The sequence below is a fragment of the Caenorhabditis briggsae genome (genome assembly GCF_000004555.2).
Source record: "Caenorhabditis briggsae complete genome, chrIII, whole genome shotgun sequence".
NCBI classification, from domain to species: Eukaryota; Metazoa; Nematoda; class Chromadorea; order Rhabditida; family Rhabditidae; genus Caenorhabditis; species Caenorhabditis briggsae.
Genome location: NC_013490.2, coordinates 3,361,362 through 3,388,256, shown reverse-complemented (window position 1 = coordinate 3,388,256; position 26,895 = coordinate 3,361,362). Strand labels below are relative to the sequence as shown.

General features: G+C 37.8%; 7 protein-coding genes across 7 annotated transcripts; 3 read left to right on the top strand and 4 right to left on the bottom strand.

The window, feature by feature from the left end:
- Nucleotides 1-369: 369 nt before the first annotated feature.
- On the top strand, nucleotides 370-3,799 carry CBG21129 (the record flags this gene model as incomplete). Its single annotated transcript, XM_002642701.2, has 6 exons — nucleotides 370-434; nucleotides 550-1,290; nucleotides 1,341-1,473; nucleotides 2,231-2,295; nucleotides 2,342-3,082; nucleotides 3,661-3,799. 6 exons carry the CDS (start codon nucleotides 370-372, stop codon nucleotides 3,797-3,799), a joined length of 1,884 nt encoding a protein of 627 aa, XP_002642747.2.
- A 472-nt stretch (nucleotides 3,800-4,271) lies between these two features.
- On the bottom strand, nucleotides 4,272-5,916 carry CBG21128 (the record flags this gene model as incomplete). Its single annotated transcript, XM_002642700.1, has 5 exons — nucleotides 4,272-4,410; nucleotides 4,506-4,649; nucleotides 5,297-5,361; nucleotides 5,619-5,664; nucleotides 5,879-5,916. 5 exons carry the CDS (start codon nucleotides 5,914-5,916, stop codon nucleotides 4,272-4,274), a joined length of 432 nt encoding a protein of 143 aa, XP_002642746.1.
- A 2,104-nt stretch (nucleotides 5,917-8,020) lies between these two features.
- On the top strand, nucleotides 8,021-9,030 carry CBG21127 (the record flags this gene model as incomplete). The annotated part of the gene is made up of 3 exons (XM_002642699.1): nucleotides 8,021-8,085; nucleotides 8,136-8,872; nucleotides 8,921-9,030. 3 exons carry the CDS (start codon nucleotides 8,021-8,023, stop codon nucleotides 9,028-9,030), a joined length of 912 nt encoding a protein of 303 aa, XP_002642745.1.
- A 795-nt stretch (nucleotides 9,031-9,825) lies between these two features.
- On the top strand, nucleotides 9,826-12,927 carry CBG21126 (the record flags this gene model as incomplete). Its single annotated transcript, XM_045243547.1, has 7 exons — nucleotides 9,826-9,890; nucleotides 9,938-10,174; nucleotides 10,364-10,657; nucleotides 10,715-10,872; nucleotides 11,688-11,769; nucleotides 11,816-12,556; nucleotides 12,789-12,927. 7 exons carry the CDS (start codon nucleotides 9,826-9,828, stop codon nucleotides 12,925-12,927), a joined length of 1,716 nt encoding a protein of 571 aa, XP_045097249.1.
- Nucleotides 12,928-16,918: 3,991 nt separating this feature from the next.
- CBG21125 lies at nucleotides 16,919-18,354 on the bottom strand (the record flags this gene model as incomplete). The annotated part of the gene is made up of 3 exons (XM_002642697.1): nucleotides 16,919-16,997; nucleotides 17,506-17,648; nucleotides 18,007-18,354. 3 exons carry the CDS (start codon nucleotides 18,352-18,354, stop codon nucleotides 16,919-16,921), a joined length of 570 nt encoding a protein of 189 aa, XP_002642743.1.
- Nucleotides 18,355-19,178: 824 nt separating this feature from the next.
- Nucleotides 19,179-20,044, bottom strand: CBG26074 (the record flags this gene model as incomplete). The annotated part of the gene is made up of 2 exons (XM_045243546.1): nucleotides 19,179-19,345; nucleotides 19,969-20,044. 2 exons carry the CDS (start codon nucleotides 20,042-20,044, stop codon nucleotides 19,179-19,181), a joined length of 243 nt encoding a protein of 80 aa, XP_045100395.1.
- Nucleotides 20,045-21,729: 1,685 nt separating this feature from the next.
- On the bottom strand, nucleotides 21,730-26,800 carry Cbr-nas-28 (the record flags this gene model as incomplete). The annotated part of the gene is made up of 10 exons (XM_045243545.1): nucleotides 21,730-21,889; nucleotides 22,376-22,599; nucleotides 22,940-23,091; nucleotides 23,633-23,764; nucleotides 23,824-24,025; nucleotides 24,607-24,726; nucleotides 24,780-24,850; nucleotides 24,911-25,075; nucleotides 25,123-25,192; nucleotides 26,579-26,800. The coding sequence occupies 10 exons, from the start codon at nucleotides 26,798-26,800 to the stop codon at nucleotides 21,730-21,732; spliced, it is 1,518 nt and encodes a 505-aa protein (XP_045097250.1).
- Between the last annotated feature and the right edge of the window lie 95 nt (nucleotides 26,801-26,895).

Here is a 26,895-nt window from a genome sequence, read left to right as displayed (position 1 = left end):
TTCACCATTGTCAATGGTTACGGTAAATGTTGGGGATCTCATATTGCCTCCTGGCAAGTGACGTCTTCTTTTGTTCCACCCATCAATGTTTGCTCCTTACGTCTTCACCTTGTCTTGGAGTTTTTCCCCCGAGAAAGAAGAATTCTGCCACTTCACGTCATCTGGGTTCACCTGGTCCATCCCTTCCGTCCAATCCGTCAAAGGACTCATTCAGTTCATGTTCCTCATTTTCGTTGTCGTCCTCTCCAGTTTTCTTAATTCTTTCATTGATTTTTCTGTTCCAATTTGAATCATAAACATTTTTTGCCTGGTCTCTATGTTAACTTTCCACTTCTTTTTTTGTGAATTGAAATTTTCAGATCAAAAAAAATGTCGAAACCTCTCAACTACGATATGTGGCCACCAGTGATGCAGTACATGGATTTAGGCAACAGGTTTGGTTTTTTCAACTTTGCTACCGTATAGCTATGAAGTTCAATTTACGGAGAACCTTCAATAGTCAAAAATCGAAGCCACTGACTTTACGATCTTCAAAATCCTCTATTCCAGAACTCTGCTCTCTTTAAAATATCCCAAAATCCGCCTAACCGACAAAAGATGTCCAGCCAGAGTCGAAAGAATTCATGTCACTGAAATGGGTGTCAAAGTGAACGATACGAAATTCATTGTCAAGAAATATGAATCAGGAGAATACATGGAAACTTCTGGATCCGATTCTGATCCTTCCAGAACCATCATTCTCAAAACCGAGGTCCCCGTGTCTCAAGCTAAACAACAACTATTTTTGGCATTTTTCCATAGAAAATTGGATATCAATACTCTTATCTTAGATCGAGAATTCAGAAGAGAAGATGTTTCATGGCCGAGTGATTTGAAGATTAAAATTCGAAATCTTTGGGTGTCCCCTTATCAATCTCATTTTGAAACATATGCCAATACAGTACTAGAGACTAGAGATTTCTTAAATGAAATCAATGGAATTCTGAGTCATCCATTGGAATCTATGGATCTTGGAACATGTGTTCTGATGAGTCATTCTGTCACAAATTCTGCTAAAACCTTGCTCGTCCATAAATATGCTCATGGAATCGAGGAATGCGGATCCCATCGAATTCATGTTCAAAATACCAGAACTCATTTTCTGGAACCCGTGAGAATTGTGGAAAAATGGCAATTGACGAAACCAGAAGTTGGGCGACATTTCTCATTGGCAACTGATAATCTTTCATGGGCACAGTGGGTTTTCCGAACGATTGAAATGCGTCCAGATGCTCATGTTACTTTTGCACTGTAAGTCTTACTGTAGGTGCTCAGAATAATTCAAAAAATAATAATTTCAGATCCACTGACGTCATATCTTATGGTATCACTTTTCCGATTGGCAATGGAAAAGAGATCAATGTATTCGTGACTAGTTCAAAGAAGGGATCTGAGTATGTGCTCAACTTTAAAATCGATGGAACTAATCAATCTGTATCATTATAATTTTGTTTTTTGTTTTTTTTTTTTTTAATTTTAATTAATAAAACTTTTTTTTGAAATAAATTTCTTGTTAAATCTTAATCAAAAGGGGCTGAGCCTAACTACGGCTAGAAGAGATGGACCGATAAGAACTTTTGTGTCCATATGTAATCGAATATGTAGAATTTGAATTTTTAATTTGTTTTATTGAAAAATCAACATAAAATGAGAAAATGGCAAAAAAAAACCCCAGAGAGTCATTATTTGCTATTCCATCTAGCCATTATTCCAACCAATATTTCAACCAAAAATGAAAATCTTTCTGGCTATGCAAATAGATTACCCGGAGACTTCAGTATCCTAGGTTCCGCAGTGAAAATAGAAGACGTTGTCTCTCACGTCATTTGTGTTCAGGTGACATCAGAGAGTGACCTCCAATTAGGATGGTTCTCCTGGGAAGGATGGTCCGCATTGTAAGACACTCCTCATTCTGACTCTTCATTCTTTATCCTCCTCATCGACAGGTTACCCTTTTCTCATCGTCTTTTATTGATTTTTTGGCATTGTTCAAAGTTTTTCTGCTCTTTTTTAACTGTTTGCCTGTGGACCTTTTAGGTTTTTATCCCATCTTTGGACTCAAACAATGTCTCTGGAACGTTCTCTAATTAATTCAAATTTCTCAAATTGCTCAATTTTTGCCGTCTTATGGACCAAGTCATTTTAAAATCTCATTTTTATAGTACCATCTGCTAGAAAGCCCAATTTCCAGATGTCCCGACCACTTCTCTATGACATCTGGCCAACTGTGATTGAGCGAATGGAACTTTCCAATAGGTTAGTTGTTTCCGAAAAGTTTTGTACAAGAGAGCGCGCTTTCCAGGATCCTAATGATCCAAAAATGCTCAGCACTCCGCAGAACTGAACAACGATGCCGGGCTGACGCCAACACCGTTGAAATTACAGCGAATAGTGTGAAAATCAATAAAACTAGTTTCCAAGTCGAGAAATATGAATCTGGAGAACACATTGAGGTTTCCAAAGAAAACGGGGGTTCTAAGACTGTTGTCCTTAAAACTACCGTACCCCTACTTGAAGCTAGGATGAAGCTATTGAAGGCGGTTATGAAAAGAAGATCTGGAATGTTGAATGTCAAGAATCTGTCGATTCTTGGAGATGTGATCTCCCCACCGAACTTGAAACTCTGCGTTCAAAACGTGAAAGTTGGAAAACCTTACGGTCCCTTTCAAGAAGTCTTCCGTGAAAAGGAAAGAAGGACTATAAGAATGATTGTCAATCTACATAAGACTCTAACAGCAGACAGCTTCCCATTGGAATCTCTCGAAATTGATAACAATTTCTCATTGGTCTCAAGTGGTGTGGCAAAAACTGTAATAACAACTCGAGAAGCAATCGGTATCCAAAGCACAAATATTCACAGAATTCATGTCAAAAACTGTATTATTGATTGGTTGACTGTGACGGCTTTAGTGGAGAATTGGCAGAACTCGAAGCCAGAAATCGGAAGACATTATTCATTGGAAGTATCTAACCGGATTGGCTCAGCGTTTAGATATTTCTTATCTGCTCAAGATTCTCCAGGAGTACAGAGGAATTACAAACTGTAAGTTTTTGGTCAACGTTTTCATATCTCTTATGGGAATCGAAATTAAGGCTTCCATTCGATCGGGAAATTCGGTTCGACCCATACTTGTAATCCGGGCCTTTGCCGGGCCTTCGCGGGCACTGGCATAGTTTCTTCCAGTGTTAATATTTTTGGACCATCTAAATTGGATATGATATAACTCAATGAGTACCACAAAATGATGCTATTTGAAAAATTTTATCTAGTCTATGAACAAAGTTACAGATCATAGAGTAGCTTCGCCCGGACGTTCCGAGCCGGGCCTGGTTTTTCGTCCCTTTTCGTCTGTAACTTTGTTCATTAACTAGATACAGTTTTTCAAATAGTATCATTTTGTAGTACTCGTCAAGTTTTATCATATCAAACTTACAATTAGGTGGTTCAAAAATATTGACTCCGAGAGACACTATGCCAAGGCCCGGCAAAATCCCGGTTCACAATTATGGGTTGACCTAGTTAGTGCATTTGCGCGCCGTTGATTATCGACTGACCGATATGGAGACTTTTAATCAAAATAATTGAAGTTAATGTTCTCAACAAACCCTTTCTATTTTCAGTGCTAACGAAATGTACCAATATGGTCTTACCTTTCCGATCAATCAAGAAAAAGTGCTCAACGTCTTCATGGAACATGTCAAGAAGGAAAATAGAATGGAAGAACATGTGATGCATTTCAAAGTTGATCCAAAATTGTAATTCTTATTGAAAATTGATGATTTTGTTTTATTTTTTTGTTGAATTTAATAAAACAATTTATTTGAATTTAACGGATTTTTCTAAAGGGAACAAAGGTAAAAATGGTAGATGGAATGGTAGAAGCAAAGTCTTAGACTTACCGTTTCCGAAAACGCGGACAATTGTAAAAACCAGCAAGCTGGTGCGTATTCGGCGCGATAAAGTCTAGGTTTTTTAGGATGGTCCACATCATAAGACACTCCTCAATCTGACTATTCATTATTTTATCCTGGCTCATGCGGAAGATATCGAAAAAATGGTCAACAAATGACAAAATATTTATTGAAAGGATTTCACATAGTCGGAAAGATATTAATTTTTGGTAGGAAGTGGTAATGGGTAGATGGAATAGTAAAATGGAGTTGCTCCTGAATAAAGTGTTTTATTAAAAGCAACAGAATAGAATACAAAGAACAACTATTTTCAATAAGAATTACAATTTTGGATCAATCTTGAAATGCATCACATATTCCTCCATTCCATTTTCCTTCTTGACATGTTCCAAGAAGACGTTGAGCACTTTTTCTTGATTGATCGGGAAGGTAAGACCATAATGGAACATTCCGCTGGCACTGAAAATATAACTATGGATTTTTATATTAAAATTATTTCGATTTTTCAAAACCTGTTTCCGGAAACAAGATGTCTGAATTTCAGAAAAACTTACAGTCTCTCATTAATCTGTGCTCCTGGAGATTGTTCAGCAGCTGAAAAGTACTTCAGCACCAAATCGTAGGATCCAGTTTCCATTGAATAATGTCTTCCAATTTCTGGATCTGAAATCTGCCAATTCTCCAACAAATCCATCACTCTAAAGCGATTCATATTGCAATGTTTGATACGTATTCTACGAATATTCGAGGTTTGGATTCCCCGTGCGGATCTAGTAGTGATTACGGTTTCGCCTCCCCACTTGAGACCAATGCGAAAGTGTTATCGATTTCGAGAGATTCCAATGGGAAGCTGTCCGCCGTTAGAGCCTTCTGGAGATCGGCAATGAGGCTTGCAGTTCTCTTGCGTTTTTTTTCGAGTAGGCCTCTTGAAAGCCACAGGAAGGTCTGACAATTTTCAAGTTCTGAACGGAGAGTTTCAAATTTGGCGGGAAACAATTCAATTCTCCAATAATCGACAGATTGTTTACTTTCAAAATTCCTGATCTTCTCTTCATGAGCGTCTCGAATAGCTACTCGCTAGCTTCATCTACAGGTACGGTAGTTTTCAGGACCACTGTCTTAGCGTCCCCATCGTCTTTGAAAACCAGAAAATGTTCTCCAGAGTCATATTTCTCGACGTAGAAGCTGGTGTTATTAATTTTCAAACACTTCGCTGAAGTCTCAATGGTCACGGCTCCAACAGGGCGTCGTTGGTCCATCCTGCAGATTGCTGGACATTTTTGGGAGATAAGAATTCTGGAACACGCGCTCTTTTCTACAATACTTCATTGAGAGTTCTACCAACCTATTGGCAAGGTCCATTCGATCAATCACAGTTGGCCAGAGGTCATAGAGAAGTGGACGGGACACCTGGAAATTTGAAAATTTGTTAAAATAGAATACTGGATTTTTGGAAGAGGGTACTGTAAAACGGGATTTCGTATAGAACAAGATTGGGTTCCACAGCATTTTGATAACGGCTCCAGATGGCTTCGAAATCAATATTTCGAAAAAAGAAAATTTGGGCATCATCTCGCTGCTATTACGGATTATCTGTGAGAAGTTGAGGATTTTTGGTTCAGTAGGGACATCGTTAGAATCGGCAACCCGGGAACAAACGGACACACACACACACAAAAATAGAATTTGTTGATTGTTAATGGTAAGGATTGGCTTGAATTATCAAAATTTAGTAATGTTTCGACAGTTTTAGAACCAAATTCAAGAGAAATTTTCAAAGTATTTTTGAAGGAACCGAGACTACAAAAGGTGAACTAATCAATAAAAGACGGTCACAAAAATGTGTAATTGTCGATAAGGAGGATAAAGAAAAGAATAAATAAGTAGGCAGAATGGATCTCAGGAGAACTACCCCACCTGGTCTCACCTGTCTTCAGAATGTCCTTGATTCTGTCCAATCTTCATACATTAGATAGTGTGACTGACAGTACCGTTTATGTGTGAAAGTGTGAAAATCTAGGTCACTTCCTTCCCAAGAGCATTCGTCTTATGCAATGCAAATCGTAGATGGGTGCATGGTCCCTGCAGGCGCAGTAATTTATTTCCAGATAAAACTATATTGATCTCAAAAGAAGAAAAAAAAGTTAAGAATTCCGGTTTTTCAGTTATCGGAGGACCGGCAAATTTGGCGTATCCATCAGAAATATCGACCAGAAGAATCATTGATAAACAAAAAAAAGTTGATTTTGAATGTTGACTTTAATAATAATTTATTTGATTCAGGACTATCAGTCACTTATAAAATCAATGTGTTACAAATTAAACAAATGAGTTAGAAATTATGTTCGTCTAGGAACAGGAAAGAAGATAAATTAAATTAGTTTTAAAAGAGATGGATGAAATCAAGGGTGGGAACACGGTTTTTGGAAGCGAGTTCCAGCAGGATATAATACGGAGAGTAAGAAATTGAGCAGAAAGTTTTGAAGCATTTTTAAATGTACAGCGAATGTAATATGGGTGGCGTCTTAGATGGTTATGATGAAACGGGACAATGAATAGATTATGGGCAATTGCAATTTCCCGGGAAACTAGAGTTTTATACATACAAACTAGATCGGATAGAAGTCGACGGTACTCTAAGGATTCTAAATTGTGTTCACGGAGACAATCAAAGTAAGATATATAGGGATAGTTGAACTTCTTGTAACATCGGAACAGGAATGACTTTTGGACGCCTTCAAGAAGCTTGATTTGCTCCTTGAGGACGGGGGGAAAAAACAATTGTACCATACTCAAGAATGGGGCGAATGTAGATGACAAAACATTTTACGAAAATATCCATTTTAGACCGGCGGAGAACATTAAAGAAAATGTTAATTCGTTCCGGAGTGTGGTAGCGAAGTGGTCAGAGAAGGTCAGTGACGAATTGAGAATGACTCCCAAATCACGAATCCTCTGAACAGTTGGCAATCTCTCGTCGTTAATTGAAAAATGATTGTTAGTGTTATTAAGAGGTCTTTTATGAGAGAAAGAGATAGCTTCACATTTAGTGGGTGCAACACTCATTTGCCATGTATCACACCAGTCTTCGAGTTTTTCTAGATCACTTTTAATATGCAGTGGGTTAGTAGAGAATAGTTTCAAGTCATCAGCATAGAGTAGAAAGTTGGAAGAAAAGTTATCTCCTATGTCGTTAATGAAAATGAGAAACATAAGCGGTCCGAGAACTGAGCCTTGAGGAACACCCGAGAGGACTTCCGTCTCTCTGGACAGCTCGCCATTCACGATTACTCGTTGTGTTCTGCCAATGAGAAAAGAGGAAAGCCAATTATGCATTTTAGAGACTATGCCATAATATGTTAGTTTAAGCATGAGCTTTTTGAAGGAAACAGTATCGAAAGCTTTTTTGAAATCAATGTACACACTATGCGTTGTAGTTTTGGAAACGTGATTATTGAGCAAGAATGCTTGATAAGAAAGAAGCTGGGATTCTGTTCCTCGGTTGGAACGGAATCCAAATTGGCAGTTAGTAAGAAGATTGTTGTCGTCAAAAAAAGAGATAAGGTGTTTGTGAATAATCTTCTCCATTAGTTTGCCGACAGATGATGTTAGTGAAATAGGCCTATAGTTGTTTGTGTCAGTCTTGGTTTGAAGTCTTTGACTTTAAAGGCGCATGATATGTGGCATAGAGGTTCTGGATTTTTGAAATTCAAAAAAGGTTGCTCCTGGGGAAGATGATGAACTAGATTAGATTGGGACCTTTCACACATACACGAGACTGTCAATCACACTATCTTTGTAGTTGTATTATAATTGGAGAGAATCCAGAACATTCTGAAGACAGGTGAGACCAGGTGGGGTGGTTCCAGGTGGGATGGTTCTCCTGGGAAGGATGGTCCGGACCATAACACACTCCCTATTTTGACTATTTATTCATTCTTCTCTTTATCCTCCTCATCGACAGGTACATCTTCTTTTTGTGCGTCTTTTATTGATTTTTCTTGGGGTTTTTATTGTGTACCGTTTGCATATGAGCCCATTCTTAACTTTCTAATTTCCAGACAGAAATATGTCCCGACCACTTATCTTTGACCTCTGGCCAACTGTGATGGATCGAATGGATCTTGCTAACAGGTTAGTATTATATTTCAAGCAATTATTGTTTAATAGAGCGCATTTTCCAGAATCCTCCTCACCCAAAAATATCCAGAATTCCGTGGAACCGATCAACGATGCTCAGCTAAAGCCACCACCGTTGAGATCACAACGAATAGTGTCAAAATCAATAACACCAGCTTCTACGTCGAAAAATATGAATCTGGAGAACACATGGAGGTTTTCCAAGACGGCGGAAAGTCTAAGGCGGTGGTTCTTAAGACTACCGTACCCCTACGTGAAGCTAAGAAGAAGCTGTTCGGAACGATTTTGAAGAGAAGATCAGGAATTTTGAAAGTAAAGAATCTGTCGGTTCTCGGAGATTTGAATTTCCCGCCAAATTTGAAACTCTGTGTTCAAAACTTGAAAGTTGCGAGACCTTACTGTGACTTTCAAGAGGACGATATGATCAAGCAAATTAGAACATCAACGCTTTACAACGATCTTCAGAAGGTTCTAACAGCAGACAGCTTCCCATTGGAATCTCTTGAAATGGATTACAATTTCTCAGTGAGATTAGATGCTCCAGCAAAAACCGTAGTCCTCGTCGGACAGGCATTCGGTATCGAGGCCTCTGATATTCATAGAATCCATGTCAAAAACTGTAATATGAATTGGATGAATGTGATTGATCTGGTGGGAAGGTGGCGAATGGTGCAGCCAGAGATCGGAAGACATTACTCATTGGAAACTGGACGCGGTGATGGGCTATTGGATATTTCACAGCTGCTGAAATGTCTCCGGGAAGAGGGAAGAATTTTAAGTTGTAAGTTTTCGGGAATCAAAGTTCTCAAAAAATCGGTTTTATTTTCAGTGCCAACGACTTGTACACATATGGTTTCACTTTTTCGATCAATCGCGAAAAAGTGCTCAACGTCTCCTTGGAAACTGGCAAAGATGAGGATGGAATGGACAAATATGTGATGCACTTCAAAATTGATCCGAAATTGTGAATTCTTGTTTGAAAATTGCTGTTCTTTGTTTTTTGTTTTGTTGGGTTCAATAAAAGAATTTGAAAAAATGATTTTTTTTTTCTAAAAAATCAAAGGTAACAATGATCGTTGGAATGGTAGAAGCGAAATCTTAGACTTCCCATTTCCGAAAACTCTTGCAATTGTAAAGTCGAAATTAAGACATTGCTCAGCTGAAGGCGAATGCTCTTCGGTAGGAAATGAACTACCGAATCGCCGAATTTGAGCTTATGTATCTCATTTTCTGTGAGAGATATCAAAAAGTGGTCAACTAATAGAATGTTGCTGATATCAGGATAATAATTTTATCAGTTGACAACATTTTGATATCTTTCAAAAGAAGTGAGATATATAGGCTCAAAGTGGAGGGTCCGAGTGTCGTTCTATTAGAATGTTTACGGTAGATTAGATTGGGACTCCTTTTCACATAGACACGAGACTGTCAATCAGGTCATCAATTGTATTATAATTGGAGAGAATCTAGACATTCTGAAGACAGCTAGGTCTAGGTGGGATGGTTCTCCTGGGAAGGATGGTCTGCATCATAAGACACTCCTCATTCCGACTATTCATTCATTCGTTGTTTCATCCTTCTCAACGACAGGTACACATTCTTTAGTGCGTCTTTTATTGATTTTTCCGCACTTTTCGACAGTTTTTCTGCTCGCGTTTCAGCCGTTTGCCTCTGGACCCTACGGGATTCGTCCACAAAATATCTCATCTTACCCTTCCCATTTCCAGACCAATAATGTCCCGACCACTTCTCTATGACCTCTGGCCAACTGTGATGGATCGAATGGATCTTGCCAATAGGTTAGTCTATCTCAATAAAATAGTGTACAATAGAGCGCATTTTCCAGAATCCTTCTCTCCGAAAAATGTCCTGCCCTCCGTAGAACTGATCAACGATGCCCGGACGAAGCCGCCAACGTTGAGATTACAACGCATAGTGTCAAAATCAATAATACTAGCTTCTATGTCAAAAAATATCATTCTGGAGAACACATTGAAGTTTCCATGAACACTTTCTGCGGACACAGTTTTAAGACGGTGTTCCTTAAAACTACCGTACCTCTACCTGAAGCTCAGAAGAAGCTGTTTGAGAGGATTTTGAAAAAAGAGCAGAAATTTTGAAAGTTAAGAACCTGTCGATTCTTGGAGATGTGAATTTGCCGCTAAATCTGAGACTCTGCGTTCAAAACTTGAATGTTAAAACAGACTGTAACTTCCGAGAGGACGATACGATCAAACAAACTAGGACGTTAACGTTTTCCAACGATCTTCAGAAGGTTGGAGTCTCTCGAGCTGGATTACAATTTTTCGTTGAGCAAAGGTGCTCCAGCGAAAACCGTAATCCTCATTGGACAGGCATTTGGTATCGTGGCTTCTAATATTCATAGAATATATGTCAAATACTGTATTATGGATTCGTCAAATGTGATTGATTTGGTAAAAAGCTGGCAGATGGTGAAGCCAGAAATCGGAAGACATTATTCATTGGAACCTCAACGTTCTGACACGGCTATTGGGTATTTCAGAGCTGCTCAAAAGTTTCCAGGGGCGCGGAAGAATTTTAAGCTGTAAGTTATTTTCGAATTAATTAGATTTATATAATAAACCAGCATGCTGCTTTTCAGTGCCAGTGGGATGTTTCCATTCGGTCTATGCTTCCCGATCAGTCGTGATAAAATGCTCAACGTCTACATGGAAATTGGCAAAAATAAGGATGGAACGGACAAATATGTAATACATTTCAAAATTGATCCAATTCTGTTGATTCCTCTTCAAAGATGCAGTTCTTTGTTTTTGGTTTTGTTGGTTTTAATAAAACATTTTATTGGAAAAAGGATTGTTTCGGAAGCACATGAAGTATACTAAACCAATGGAATACGGTCGTAACAACTAGAACATTCTGAAGATAACTGAGACCAGGCGGGACAGTGCTCCTGGGAAGAATGGTCCGCATGGTAAGTCCCTGCCTCATTCTGACTATTTATTGATTTTTTCTTTATCCTCCTCAGCGACAGGCACACATTGTTGTGCGTCTTTTATTGCTTTTTCATAAGGATTTTTGAGTTTTTTTTTTCAAAATTCAATTCATATTTTTGTGCCTAGGTTCTTGAAAGCATAGTTGCAAGCGGGCCGGCTCATAAATTGGGTATAGAATGAGATATTCAGACAGTTTATGTACCAAATGATGGATCTCAACAGAGCCCATTACGGCTATATTATTGGATTCAGATTCCGGTCCAATAACATGTTGAAAAATGTGTTTGAATCACAAAAATTTGCTTTCTGTCAAGTTGGTCGGAAATTGTCATTCAAGCCCAGGTTGCGGCATGTTCGCGGACCGGAATCTGGATCAGATGATATATGCGTGATGGGCCCTGTCGAAATCTATAATTCGGTACCAAAACTGTCTGATTATCTCGTTCTACGGACAAGTTATCAGCCGGCCCGCGTGCAACTATGCTTGAAAGAGGGCTCAAAAACATTCCTCAATGAACATTCCTCAATGTTGATGATTCAAATTTTTCAAATCGCTCAATTTTTGGCCATCTTATGGACCAAGTCATTTCAGTATCTCATTTTTATACTACCCTCTTCCAGAAAGCCCAATATCCCAGATGCCCCGACCACTTCTCTATGACATCTGGCCAACTGTGATTGAGCGAATGGAACTTTCCAATAGGTTAGTTGTTTCCGAAAAGTTTTGTACAAGAGAGCGCATTTTCCAGAATCCTAATGACCCAAAGATGTCCAGCACTCCGTAGAACCGACCATCGATGCCCGGCTGAAGTACACACCGTTGAGATCACACCGGATGTTGTGAAAATCAACAACACCAGCTTCTACGTCATAGAATATCGATCTCGAGGACACATTGAGATTTTCAAAGACGATGTGAATTGTAAGACGGTGATCCTGAAAACTACCGTACCTGTAGATAAAGCTAGGGAGAAGCTATTCAATACGCTCATGAAGGGAAGATCAGGAATTTTGAAAGTTAAGAATCTGTCGATTCTTGGAGATTTGAATTTGCCGCCAAATTTGAGATTCTGCGTTCGGAACTTCAAGGTTGCAAAACCAGACTATGACCCTGAAGAAGACTTCCTGGAAAGGGAAAAGAGAACTTTAACCCTCATGGTGGATCTCCAGAAGGCTCTAACCGCAGACAGCTTCCCATTGGAATCTTTCGAATACGATAACAGCTTCACATTGGTCCCAAATATTCCGGCTAAGACAGCAATCACCATTACAGAAGCAGTCGGTATCCACGACTCTGATATGCATAGAATTCATGTCAAATACTGGGAAATTGATTGGTGGACTGTGGGGGAGATAGTGGACAGTTGGCAGAATTCGAAGCCAGAAATCGGGAGACATTATTCAATGGAAGTATACTACCAGATTGATACAACGATCGAATATTTCACATCTGATGAACATGATCCAGAAGTAGAGAGAAATTTTAATCTGTAAGTTTTTTTTTAATTCAAAAAATTTGGCCGTCTTAGAAATCGAAATACCGTGCCTTCAACTTTGAGCCCAAACACCCCATATCCTGTGAAAAATATCAGAAAGTGGTCAACTGACAATATGTATATTATAATATCAGCAACATTTTATCAGTGGACGCATTTTAGATATCTCTACCAGGAACCGAGATAAATTGGTTCAAGCTATGTTTACAGTAATCGAAATTTTCAGGCCCAACGGGACGTACGAATATGGTCTAATCTTTCCGATCGATAAAGAAAAAAAGCTCAACGTCTTGCTGGAACAGATAACAAAGGAAAATGGAATAGAAATATATGTGATGCATTTCAAAATTGATCAAAAATCGTAAATTCTTTTTTGAATATGATTTTCTTTTTATTTTATTTTGTTGTCTTCAATAAAACAATTTATTCAAGAAAAATTGATTTATCGGGAGCTCTTTCATCGCGCCGAAGGCGCACTAGCCAGCTATTTGAAGGGCCAGAGACGCGGCAAACCGGCTGGATTTACTACATTTAGCTTTGAAAAAATGTTCAGGTTCATCAATTTAAGTTAGGATTAGGGTTTCCATTTGGGCGGTTTAAAAAAAGAGCCACCCGCCAGGGGGCTACCACCCAAGGCCCCCGGGCCCCCCCGCGATTATTTGCGTGTGAATTTTTATTTAATTTTTAATGATAATCACGTATTTTCCAAGAAAAAAGAGTTTCTGAAATCCTACTAAATGTGAATCCATCTCTTTCTCTCACAAAAAACGGCTGAACACTATTAATAACCAGTTTTCCATTAATGACGAGAGACTTCCAACGGTTAAGATGATTCGTGATTTGGGAGTTATTCTCAATTCTTCGTTGACCTTCTCTGACCACCTCGGTACCACACTTCGGAAAGCACATCAAAGAATCAACATTTTCTTTAACGTCCTCCGCCGGTCTACAATGGACATTTTTGTAAAATGCTTCATTATTTACATCCGCCCTATTCTTGAGTATGGTACAATTGTTTTCTCTCCCGTCATCAAGGAGCAAATCAGGCTCCTGGAAAGCGTCCAAAAATCTTTCCTCTATAGATGCTACAAAAAATTTAACTATCCCTATGTATCTTATTTCAATTGTCTCCGTGAGTATAACTTAGAATCTCTAGAGTATCGTAGACTAATTTCTGATCTAGTTTTCATGTATAAAATACTGGTTGCCCAGGAAGTAGCCATTGCTCATAATCTATTCATTTCTCCCTTCAATCACTCAAGTCTTAGACGTCATCCTTATTACATTCGTTGTACCTTAAAAAATTCGTCCAAACTTACTTCTCAATTTTTTACCCTTCGTATTGTATCATGTTGGAATTCGCTTCCAAAAACAGTTTTCCCTCTCATTATTTCCACTGTTTCTTTTAAAACTAATTTAACTCATGTTGACTTATCCCCCTACTTGACGCTCAACGAATTTAACTTTTAATTTCTATTCTTTTTACATATTGATTATATCAGTGACTATATAGTCCTTTATCAATAAATATTATTATTAAATCAAAAAACTACAAAAAAGATAATATTTTCCTCACGTAAATAATCGCGGGGGGGGGGCCAACGGGGGGCCGCAGGGGGCTGAGCCCCCCGGGCGGGTGCGGGCGGGTGAATCTCCCCCCAAATGGAAATTCTAGTGAGGATATCTACAAAAGCATTTAGAATTTTTTCGATTTCTCTGAAAATTTCAGATTATACTAAACAAAAGTAGAGCTCAAATTTTGTAGTGGAAAACTTTTTTCTAGAGCTACCGTAGTTTTGAAGTTATGCGCCTTTAAAGTGTAGAGTATCAATTTCAGTGCTTATCTTGAAAATGACTCATAAATTTAGAAATTCGGGAATTGTTTTTTGTTTCTGGTGATTTCAAAAACTCCGGGGTTTTTTTAATTCTCGAAAATTTGAAAATTTCGGGACTTTTTTTTCAAAAAATCTTCCTTTCCAAAGCATACTATTCTGAATTACTTCAAAATGGAAATTAAAAATTTCGTAACACAGTTTTATGTATAAATACGTTTCCTGTTCTCTCAAATGTTGCCTCCACTCCTATGATTCATTCGTTGTTTTTTTTCCAATTGTGTTAGAGAGAGGAGACGCAGAGAAAAAATGACACATGTCCTCCGCAGAGGCAGCATAGAATGTCTCCTTCATTCATTTCCCCACAGACGACTTGACTGAATAGACGTCTCTTGGAATTTTCCAGAAAAATCCTAAAAATGAATGGATTTCTGGAAGTTTCCTTTATTTTTCTGAATACCTTTTACTTCCAATTATTCCTAGAATCTTCCGAAAACCCTATGAATGAATGGGTTTTCGGAATTTTCTATTTTTCGTTGGAAATTTGATTTCTTTTAAAGGTGAGTACACAAAAATCTGGAAAAACCGAATTAGCTTAAACTTTGAGATTTTTGGAAAATCGGGCAATTCTTGAAGATTTTAAAAACTTTGGCGGAGATTTCAAAATTTCAATATTTTCGGGAAATTCAAAATTTCAAATTTTTCGCATTTTTTCCAAAACTTTCTTTAATTCGAAATTTTCTAAAAAATTTCAAAAAGACTGAAAATCTCTACTTTTAAAACATTTTTAGGATTTTTCAAAAGTTTCTAAAAAATAAAATATTTAAAAAATGCCTTATGTAACTCAAATTATTTTTTTTGTTAAAATTTTTCTTATCTTTTTCAAGAAGACTTTCGAATCATTTTTCTCGGGTGATTTGCTGTTTTTTGCAGAAAAGTTCAGCCCTATTTTGAAGAAAGTTGTGCGCGAATTGAGATAATTGCGCTCAAAGTGCAATTACCGTTTGACGTCCTAATTGGGAAAATACGGGATTGGCAGAAATTCGTATTCTTAAAACAACTTTAATTCGCCAAATTTCTAAAGTTTTATTCTCCAGAGACCCATCAATGAAACGCATGCTGATATTCGAGCTATTCTGCGAACACTTTACGGTGGCTTGCCAAATCATGGTGGATACGGTGAATATCACATGCAACTCGAAGAATATGTTGGAGCGCACTTCACAGCAGAACTCATTTCTGAAGTTTCACACAATTTCGATGTCACAATGCTGGATATCCCAACGGTAATTCCGGTAAAAAAAAAGTTGCGAATCTATAAAATGTTTTTTAGTCTATCATGAATCCATGGGCATGGAATGCTTTTGCATTTCAACGCTGCATGTTCTCTTCGCATGTTTTCCATTTGTGGAGTTCAAATTGATAAAGCCGTGAAGTCAATTTTCGCCTAATACTTGGTCGGATCCCCCATCATTCACTGCACGCCGCTTCTCTCGTTACCAATGTGAACGACCAGGACGACGAAGAGTTTTTCTAGTTAGTTTAGTTTTAATAGTAAGGCATTTCTTATTCTGAACATAGTTTTTATTTTATTCCAAAAACTATAATCGAAAAATACAGCACCGGGTCAAAAATAATATAGTGCCTTTTTGCTGTAGACAATTTGTCGGCTGGCTATTGATTTTCCCCGCTAAAACGACCCAAAGTAGAGAGATAACTCCTGAAAGAGATCAAGATGATAAGAACACAGCTGTACGAGAAAGACCAAATTTATTCCCCTTCTCTTATGCCTAAACTCTAGGTTCTTTCATGAGAACTTTCTCCGCCAATAGCCAACACAATTTAAATGTGTGAGGGTCTAGCGTCCTCGGCCTACGGCCAACTCCGCTAGGCGCGGCTATGCCGCGAAATTGGGTGGAATCAGTTGGTTCAAGGTTCAGTCTGTTCTCCCTTCACTCGCTCCGCTCGCTCAGGTCAAACAGACCGGACAGGGCTTTCGACCCTGTAACATGCTCCCCAAAACAATTCGTTAACTTTTCATTCAAAACCTCTGAACTCTTTTAAATTTCGAACAAATCCAATTTTCTTTCTTTTCAATTGTAGCTAACAAAATTACGCATTGAATGAGAAAGCCTGATTTTTGATTTATACCCTAGTTCGGCAGAAAAAACCGGCTCCACTTGTAAATTCGTTGTCACATCTTGGTTCAAACAGTTCAGTTCAACGTTCAACAATTTTTGGTAACCGCGTAGCCAAAGAAATTGTCTATCGACCGAAAAAAAATTCAGCCAAAACGGATTGAAATGAACCTAGTTAGGAGTTTTCAAAGAAAAGTTTTACAAAATGTCAAAAATTGATTTTACTATTTTCAGTTTCATGTGGCCATACCATTTGTTTGGAATGCGGAGCACAAGTCAAATTCTGTTATCAAGTCTATCGTTCTTATAAATGATTTCTTGGTTTTCATATTTGTTTTTTTTTTGTTGTTAATAAATCTTCTTGGATATTTTTCATTTTTTGTGACTTATGGATGAGGCTCATTTTCAGATTCGTCAATGTAAGTTAGGATATCTACAAAAGCATTTAGAACTTCTTCGATTTGTCTGAAATTTTCAGATTATACTAAACGAAAGTAGACCTTCATTTTTGTAGTTGCCAACATTTTTCTAGCTACCGTAATTTTTAAGTTATGCGCCTTTAAGGCAATACACAGACACCCAATCTTTAAAGACGCATTCTTCAAAAACTACGGTATCTAGAAACGTTTTTTTAAATCCGTCAATAAGATCAACGGTTTTATGCTGGAATATGTTTTTGGCACGTTGAGAAGATTACTGTGACTCCGACTTCAAAAAGGTATATTGCTGTCTTTTTTGTTGTCAAAAACATTGAAAGTTAGATAAACTTCATAATTATATTTACAAAATTGCAGGCATGAACCAGAAGCATCTGCCAACGAACTCTGAAACTAATGAATACAATCTGTTCTAATCAAATAGTAAATAAAGCTTGAATGGGAACCGATTTATGGGACTCTCTCGTTTTCTCTTATCAGTCTGATGTCTCTCCTGTGACAATACAAACATAAAAAACATTTGAGCAGTTAATCACTTTTTGATATCTGTTATAGGAACCGAGATAATTGCTCTCGAAGTGGCAATACCCTGTGAATATCCTTCTTGACCAATTTCGACCAATTTTTTCTTGGCTCCTGTGAAAGATATCAAAAATATGTCAATTGCAAAAATGTTTGCCTTGATATCAGCAACATTTTATCAGTTGAAAGATTTTTGATATCTCTAATGGGAAACAAGATAATTGGGGTCAAAAGGAAGGTCATGTCTAAACAGTTGAAAAAATTATCAAAAATCAAGGGTAATTTAAACTCGATGTAAAAAAGTTTTGAAAAAAATTAAAATCTAGAAACACACGCTGACCCATTGACCTCGGGGAGATTACTAATATAAAGAAAGAGAGAAGTGAAGGAAAGAATCAGTTCTCGCCTTCTCTGGGCTCCAGAATAGGGACCCGGGGAAGGGATCCGGACATTCCGGAATCCAGGATTCTGGGAATCCGGGTTTCCAGGAATCCGGACATCCGGGTATCCGGAACCTGGGTCCTTGAGGCTCGGTTCCTTGGATCCCCGGACTCTCGGATTTCCGGCATCCCGGATTCCCGGATGTCCGGATTTCCGGATCCCCGGATGTCCGGAATTCCGAATTCCCGGATGTCCGGGTTTCCGGATTCCCGAAATCCCGGAATTCTAGATTCCCGAATTCCGGGATGTCCGGAATTCCGGATTTCCGGATGTCCGGAATCCAGGAATCCCGGATTCCCGGATGTCCGGATTCCCGGATGTCCGGATTCCCGGATTTCCGGATTTCCGGATGTCCGGATTCCCGGAGGTCCGGATCCCTCCCCCGGGTCCCAGAGAAGGCGAGAACTGAATCTTCTTTCCATTTGCCTTCACGATCTTGTTGTGGGAGATACTAGACAATAGGTGGAGCTGGGACTGTAATTTACCCTTAATTATACTCGATTTTTTATTTTTTTTCACAGCCTATGTCTATAAATTCTCATCGTAAAGGTATGTTTCGATAAAGCTATTGCTGTCGTCGTTTGAAGCTGCTCGATTAGATACATCTGAAAAGAATGACGACCTTTTACCCTTAGGGGTGACTTCTTCTCGATCGCCTAGATGCATCATTACTCGTCAACGTTCAGCTTCTAACACTCTTGTTTGTGCTCGTGTCTTTCTTGTTTTTTTTTCTTTCGAACAATTTTTCTTCTTCGTGACTTTCTTCCGACGACTTCACTGAAGCTATGACTCACTTCGACGACTTCAAGGATCGACGACTACGTTGAATCAGAGAAAATCAGAAGGTTTCACGCCTTCACTCAACAAGACATTTTTAAGAACACAATTGATTTGACAACAATATTTTTATTATGCTGAAATTCGACATTTTTAGGAGGAAATTTTGATAAGTAACGAAAAATCGATAATTAGTTGTCAATTTGGGTCGATGGATACGTGACGATGTGCTTTTGGAGTTACGTCGGCTTTCTTGACTCCTCGGCCTTCTGCTATTATTTGACATCGGCGCTGGATCGGGATCCATCGGACTGACACGGTTCGGTTTCGGTGTGACAGCTATTCTATATTGACAGCGATTCTGTAACGACGTCACGTTCTTTTTTCTGTCAAATTTCAAATATTCCACTCACTAAAAGTGCATCCGCTCTGCTGAAGCTACAGTTCGTACGCTTTGATCTCTTTCTTGTCAGCGACGTCTCCAGCTATCCTCTTCTCTCCACACTATGAGCTTGCTCGAAGCTACATTCCACGTCTTGGTACTTCCTCCAGCCTTCTGTGGCTTCTCGGTTTTGACTCCTTGATCTTTTCCTTTTCCATCGTGTCGATGTTGTGGAGCTACCCGAATTTTCCGACCTGGAAAAATTCAGTATTCAATTTTAGGCGATAGTGTGTCTAACTAAGAGACGGAGAGAATGTTCATCATTTTCAGATAATGGCGATCATTTTCAGATTTTCAGCAAGATTTTAAGGGTATTCATCAATAGATAATTTACTAGGGACCTTGCAAGGCACATACAAAAAATTTCCATCGCTAAATTTCTATCGTTTATCGATTTTCGATTTTTTTTCGAAAATTTTCGAAAATAATTTTTTTTCAAGAATTTCAGCTATTTTCTTTATAAATTGTTGGCTCCGAATCAGCATTGAGTATAAAAATTCAATTCTGAGCGAAAGAAAACGATTTTTGGACTGGAATATATTTTTGGAAAATTTTCGTAGTGCAAAATTTCCGGCGACTCCGTTTTTTGGGTCAAATTCTTGGTTTTTGAGCATTTTGGGACTAGAAACTGAGCTTTTCAAATATAATACTTGGCCACGCGTTCACTCAGCTGGCGAAATTCCATGAAAACTTCGAATTTCGGAAATTTTTTAAGCCAAACGACCATTTTTAGGCCATTTGGGCCTTTTTTGAACTAAATAGTCAAATTTTCTTGGGATTTTCAGTCAAATTTTATCACAAATCGATAAAGACTTACTTGAATTAATTTTTTGTCGATCGACTCGTCCAAATTTCCAGCGAAATCGGTCGAATTGGGTGAAATTGGAAAACATTTCTGAATGAGAGAGTACACTCTCTCGCCGTCCGCAACTGCGCGTCGCAGTGTTTACACCCAATGCGCATTTCTCAGCGCGCACCGTATTCGGATTGACAAAAAACCGGGTTCCCCGCAGATAATTGTCAACCTGAAAGCAGAGTAACTCAGGGTCTACCGATTTTCCCCGCAAAATCCCCCTTACTTGCTTCGATTATTCATTCACTATTTTCCCTTGTTTCCGATATTATTCTGTGAAATTATTCTTTCTCGCATTCATTCAATGCGAATATTCATATTTGAATTACCACTCCTTTTACAAAAAAAAACCCCGGGGTAAAAAAAACTCCGGAGAAAAGTGGGCGGAGCGAGGGGCGGAGCCTAAAATGCAAGGTTGCCGCACACTTTTTCCTCGATTTTTCAATAAATAAATTTCGGTTAAAATTGCATTCAAGTTCAGATTTTACAGTTTGTTTTTAATGCTGCAATGATTTGCTTATAATTTCTAAATCCGATTTAATTTAAAAAAAAACAACGTTTATTGTGTACAAAAATATAGAAAAATTAAGTGATGATCTTTCGGCATTCTCATAAATGGGAAAACTTTTTTCTGAAAATGATTCGAAATTTGGGTGGTTATACAAGACGGCTCTCAAGAAATTCTGGTCCTAATATAGTGGTGTTTTTTTTTCGGTTTTCTGTTCAAAAGATTTCGGCACGCATTTGAATCTCGAACTAAAGAACTTGTCCATTCAATGGTTTTTTGGATGGTTGTGCGCATTTGGAGAAATTCGTTGTTATGGAACTGTCTCTGCAAATTTTTCAATTATAATACTAAATATAATCTTGACTTGCCTTATATGATGCGAAGCATTTTTCAAAGTCGTTATTTGTGTAGTCAAGACCATGCTCAACTCTGTATCGACAACTCCACAGCCTGCCGAAACGCGATCGCGCCAAAAAGCCGCCTTCAAATTGTGCGGCGGAGCGCGCCTGTATTTTCAGTGTTAAATTTTGGAGTTTTTTTTTCAGATGGCGATATCTCAGCTCAAACTGAATAAAAAACGATGGGACAACCTACGAATTGTAGTTAAGCCAAAAACCCTAGATTTTTTTGAAAATCCAAAATTTTTATAAGTTCCATAACTTTGCTCAAAATCAATGAAAATTTTTAGCAAAAAAACCCCCAAAAATCTATAATTTTGTTCCAAAACCTGTTGTGACACGATGCTCAATCAAGTGCTCACAACTGTCCAAAATGTAATTGCCCTTCGCGGTCGTGTCAGTTACAACCAGCTGAAATTCAGTGTCCAGTATCGTGCGGTACCAAATCAAGGCACAGCAACCACTCAGACTTGTGTCACTATTTGAATTTTTGAAATTTTTAATTAATTTTTTTATTTCTTGATTTTCGAATTTATTTTTATTTTGTCACTTTTTTTCCATTTTTCCATTTCGATCTGTTTCATAACCTCAAAATGGATATTTTCTGTTTTTGATGAATCATGTTTTTTTTTCATTTTCGTATTTTTCATAATTTTCTTATTTCCTCTTTTCAAGCAAAATTTCAAATTTAATAAACATTTTTAATTTTAAAATTAAGCAACTTTATTGATTCAGAAAGACCATCCATTTTAAGATCATCAAGAATAAATTAGAATCCCGAATTTCCCCAAAATAAAAAAAGTTCAAAAATTCAAAAATTCAAATAGTGACACAAGTCTGAGTGGTTGCTGTGCCTTGATTTGGTACCGCACGATACTGGACACTGAATTTCAGCTGGTTGTAACTGACACGACCGCGAAGGGCAATTACATTTTGGACAGATGTGAGCACTTGATTGAGCATCGTGTCACAACAGGTTCTGGAACAAAATTATAGATTTTTGGGGGTTTTTTTTGCTGAAAATTTCATAAAAATCGATTGATTTTAAGCAAAGTTATGAAACTTATAACAATTTGAATTTTCGAAAAAAATTTTTTAGGGTTTTTGGCTTATCAAAGTTATGGGATTTTCAAATTTGGGATTTTTTTCAAAAATGTTTAAAGGATTTTTTGCGAAATACTTCTGAAAAAATCAAGGATTTTTGGCTGAAAATTTTATTAAAATCGGTTGGTTTTGAGCAAAGTTATGGAATTTTCTAAAATTCGATTTTTTGAAAATTGAATATTTCTCTGAATTTCTGAATTTTTGAATTTCTGAATTTCCTGGAATTTCCGATTTTCTGAATTTTAAAACTTCCGGATTTCAGAATTCCTGAATTTCCAGGAATTTCCTGGAATTATTGAATTTCTGAATTTCTGATTTTTCAAATTTTCGAGATCTAAAAAGTCCACTAGAGCGCACTTACATCATTCCATACAGATCAAACTGTCCCAAATTGATCTCCACTGCTTGCCATGGACACTCTTGCATGCAAATCGCGGCCATTGGAGCCGTCGTCATTTTGAATTCGATTTTTTGTCCGGCAGGGGCTTTGATGTGCCAGAAACAGCTGGATGAGTTTCCTTGGGACGATGTGTAGCTGTTTGGATCGCCAGCGGTGGCGTTGAATGTTTGCCAGGAGGATATGGCCTAGAACATATGATAGAGCAAGAAATTTCACTCATTTCAGTTTTTTCAAATTTGTTCTAGCTCAATTTTGAAGCGAGTTAAGAGCCTTTGAAGTTTGGAAAAGACGCAGAGAAGCTAGATCTGTCTCGTTGTCTGCGTCTCGTTCTTCCCATTGTGTCTGGTGGTGGGTTCTTTAAAGGCTCATAACTTGCTTCAAAATAGAGCTAGAGAGTTGATGTTAGTCTCATTTTGAAGTTAAAAATTGGCTTAATACCTCATAGGATTTTGGACAGAATTAAGATTTTTTGAAAGCATGAATTTTGATTTCCATTTCTTTATGCTCTAAATAAGAAATTTTTACCTGAATAATGGCTCCATTACAATTGACAGCGGTTCCAGTTGGAAGTGCATCACAAGTTGGGCCAGTGAAATAGTTGGGGCATTTGCATTGATTGCAGTTTTTGGGGTCGGTGAATCCACAGTTTGAGCAGGTCATTTTGGTTTTGCATTGACCTGAGAAATCGAAATTTTTGTTGGAAATATGGAATTTTGGATTTGGCTTATCGCAAGCTTCAAAATAAGTATAATCATGCCCTAATTTGGATGACATTGATTTTTCGAAGGCGTCGCGACGGTGCGTCGCGGTTGGAAGATTAAAAATTTAAATATGAGCGAAATAGGGCAATATGGGTATAATTTTGAAGCTTACTACATCCAGAAAATGAATATTATGTTTTTTTGAATTCTCAACTGATATTTCAAAATTTTCATACACTTTTGAAGTTTTGAGAAAAAATTGAAAACCTTATACTTCTTTTTTTTCTCTAAACTTGACAACTTTGTGATCTTTGAATTTGGCTTGTTGAGAGCTTCAAAATGAGTATAATCATGCCCTAGTTAGCACGATTTGGATTTTTCGGATGCGTCGCGGTCGTGCGTCACGGTTGGCAGATCGAAATTACAAAATTGAAGGAAATAGGTCTTGTTGGGGCTCATTTTGAAGCTCTTGATGTCAGAAAATCAATTTCACAACTGTCAAAAAATTTTGACTCACTTGTACAGTTATAAAGCTTGTTAACTGCAATCAGATCGGAAAACGCTGGTGCCTCTCGTTGTCCCATACTATTTTGCATGCCATTTTCTTTGGCTAGAATCGTGTACTTGGAGGAGTCAAGAGCAAAAGCATCTGAAAATTTTATAGTTTTTTCAAAGACTTCAAACTACAAGCTACAAAAATTATCTTACATGGATAATACTGCATAACACTTCCGTAATCATATTTTAGCGCCAAAAGTTGTGCCTGGTCCAATGGCATCTTCTGGAAGTTATAGGCTTGACTTGGGATGATGTTACTGAAATCCACGTAGACATAATCATCACGATCCGAACGAGATTGTTGGTGCCAGAAGCCGATTGCGTGCATTAGTTCGTGGGTGGCGGTTCCGAGCTGCAAAAACAATCGAAATCTTAATTTTCAAGGGTTAAAACTATAAGTTTCAAATTTGGCTCGTTGAGAGCTTCAAAATAAATACAATCATGACCTAGTTTGCATGAAGTCAAATTTTCCAAACGCGTCGCGGCCGTGCGAAGCGGTCGGTAGATCAAACGTTCAATATAGAGTGAAACTAGTCATTATGGGTATTATTTCAAAGCTCACTACCTCAAAAAGTTGAAAAGGATGTTTTACAAATTCTCAAGGGATTTTTTAGAAGTTTCCGACAATTTTAAAAGTTTGAGAAAAACTTGAAAACCTTATATTTCACTTATTTTTGATTCAAACAGAAAAACTGTGCGATTTCTGAGCTTGGCATGCCAAGAGCTTCAAAATGAGTATAATCATGACCTAGTTCGCATGAAATTAATTTTGCGGAATGCGTCGCGGTCATGCGTCGCGGTCGCTAGATCAAATTGCAAATATGAGCGAAATAGGGCAATATGGGTATCATTTCAATGCTCGTAAGCTCCAAAGGCTGAATTTGAAATATTTGTAACTCGTCGGTCAACCCTAAAAAAAGTTAGGCCACCTACCGAGTCACAATTTGGTCCAACGGAGACCACTTGATATGGCATATTATCCTGTTTTCCAACATACGACCAACATCCACCAGCAGATGACAAAAACAGACGATTCTTTCCAGAATTGTTTTCCTGAATTTTTTGTTTACTGTAGTTTTTTTGGGTTACTGTAGTTTGTAGTTTACCTGGAAACTCAAACAAGTGTTGTCATTCCAGAACTTGATGGCTTTACGGACGTTGGCAATGTTTGTGGCGGCTGAAATTCAATTTTTATTTTTGGATCACTGTAGGATTACTGTAGGACTACTGTACTCACAAAGTTTTGAGTCAAATTGATAATAAATTGGAGTTGAGGGACTCCAAAAAAGCGTAGTATCCACGATTGCTTGTCTTTTCGAGCGATAATTACCGTTAATTATCGAATTTGCCAAATTTTTGGCTTGATTTTCGTTGAGCATGATGTCAGATTCGAATGTGTACTCTGAAAAAATTCTGGGGTTTCTAGAAGCGATTTTGAATGAAAAATACCATTAATTTCCGAGTTGAGCTCTTCAAATCGCTTGGTTTGGTTGTTTTTAGGTCCATAGTTCAATGCCATCTGGAAAATTTTGGTTTCGTTCGGTTAAGGTTGAAATTTTAAGCAATCTGGTTTTTTCTAGACGTTTTTAGCGTTAAAATGAGAGACGCAGAGAAGCTACAATGTCTGCGTCACTATCTTTTCCTTTAAAGGCGCATAAATCGCCTCAGAAAATTGATTTTAAGCGTGTTTCAAAGCCTAGACCCTGGGACACAAAATAATATGTAATTTTGTGAAATTTGATTGTAAAGGAGTGCTGTTAGCGCGTTAAAGATAAGACAAGTAGTCCGAAATAACTGAAACCCCCTCTATTTCTCTTATTTTTGCTCCAAACTGAACACTATTATGATTTTTTAGCTTGGCAAGTCAAGAGCTTTAAAATAAGTATAATCATGACCTAGTTTGCAAGAAATCAATTTTTCCGGCGCGTCGCGGTCGTGCGACGCGGTCGGTAGGTCAAATTTCAAAATAGAGCGAAATATGTCAATATGGGTATCATTTTAAAGCTCGTATCCTCGAAAAGCGAAATTTGGATTTTTCGAAACTCTTAGGCCATCTCCGAAAAAGTTAGGTACTTTTAAAGATTTAAGAAAAAACTTGAAATTTCCTCTATTTTTCTAATTTCTGCTCCACACTGAAAGTTTTTGTTATTTCTAAGTTTGGCACGTCAAGAGCTTCAAAATGATGATAATCATGCCCTAGTTGCATGAATTCACTTTTCCCGACGCGTCACGGTCCTGCGACGCGGTTGGTAGGTCAAATCTCAAAATAGAGCGAAATATGTCAATATGGGTATCATTTTGAAGCTTGTAACTCCGGAAAGCTGAATTCAAAAGGTTCTAAATCCCCAGATCATCAGTAAAAAAGTTAGGTAATTTTAAATTTTTGAGCAATTATGGAAAACCCAATATTTCTTTTATTTTTACTCAAATCTAGAAAACTTTGTAATTTCTTAATTTGTCAAGTCAAGAGCTTCAAAACGAGTATAATCATGATCTAGTTTGCATCCAACCAATTTTTCGGAAGCTCGCAACTTCGGAGACTCAAATCTAGAAGTTTTAGAACTTCTATGATGCTCCTCCTGAAAAAGTTAGATAGTTTCAAATATTTCGAGAAATATTAGAAACTCCCTTTATTTCTATTATTTTTGCTCCAAACTGCAAAATATTGTGATTTCAGAATTTGGTAAGTGAAGCACTTTAAAATGAGTATAATCATGACCTAGTTTGCAAGAAGATAATTTTCCCGGCAGCGTCGCGGTCGTGCGACGCGGTCGGTAAATCACAAATATCAAAATAGAGCAAAATGAGTCACAATAGGTATCATTTTGAAGCTCGCATCCTCGAAAAGCCAAATTTTATTGTTTTGAAACTTCAAGGTCATCGCTGAAAAAGTTAGGCTACTTACCAATTTCACAGGCGGTGCCACTCCTTGTCTTCCTTGAACTCTCGGGATTCGATTCTCAAACGCTTCACTGATAATTCCACGAATCTTCTCTCGATTTTCAGTTGTGTCCGGATTCTCTTCCACCAGAATCTTCTCAAGAGCTTTTGGATTTTCTGCAGGAGCTCCAAAAATCAGGGGAAGCAGGAGAAGAATAAGGATGAGCAATGTGGGAAAGGATATCATTTTTCGAACTGGTCGATGGATGATTTTTTTGGTTTCAGAGGGTCCCTTTTATGTGGATTTGGGTCCATTGGTGTTGTTGTTTATGGACCAGGGCC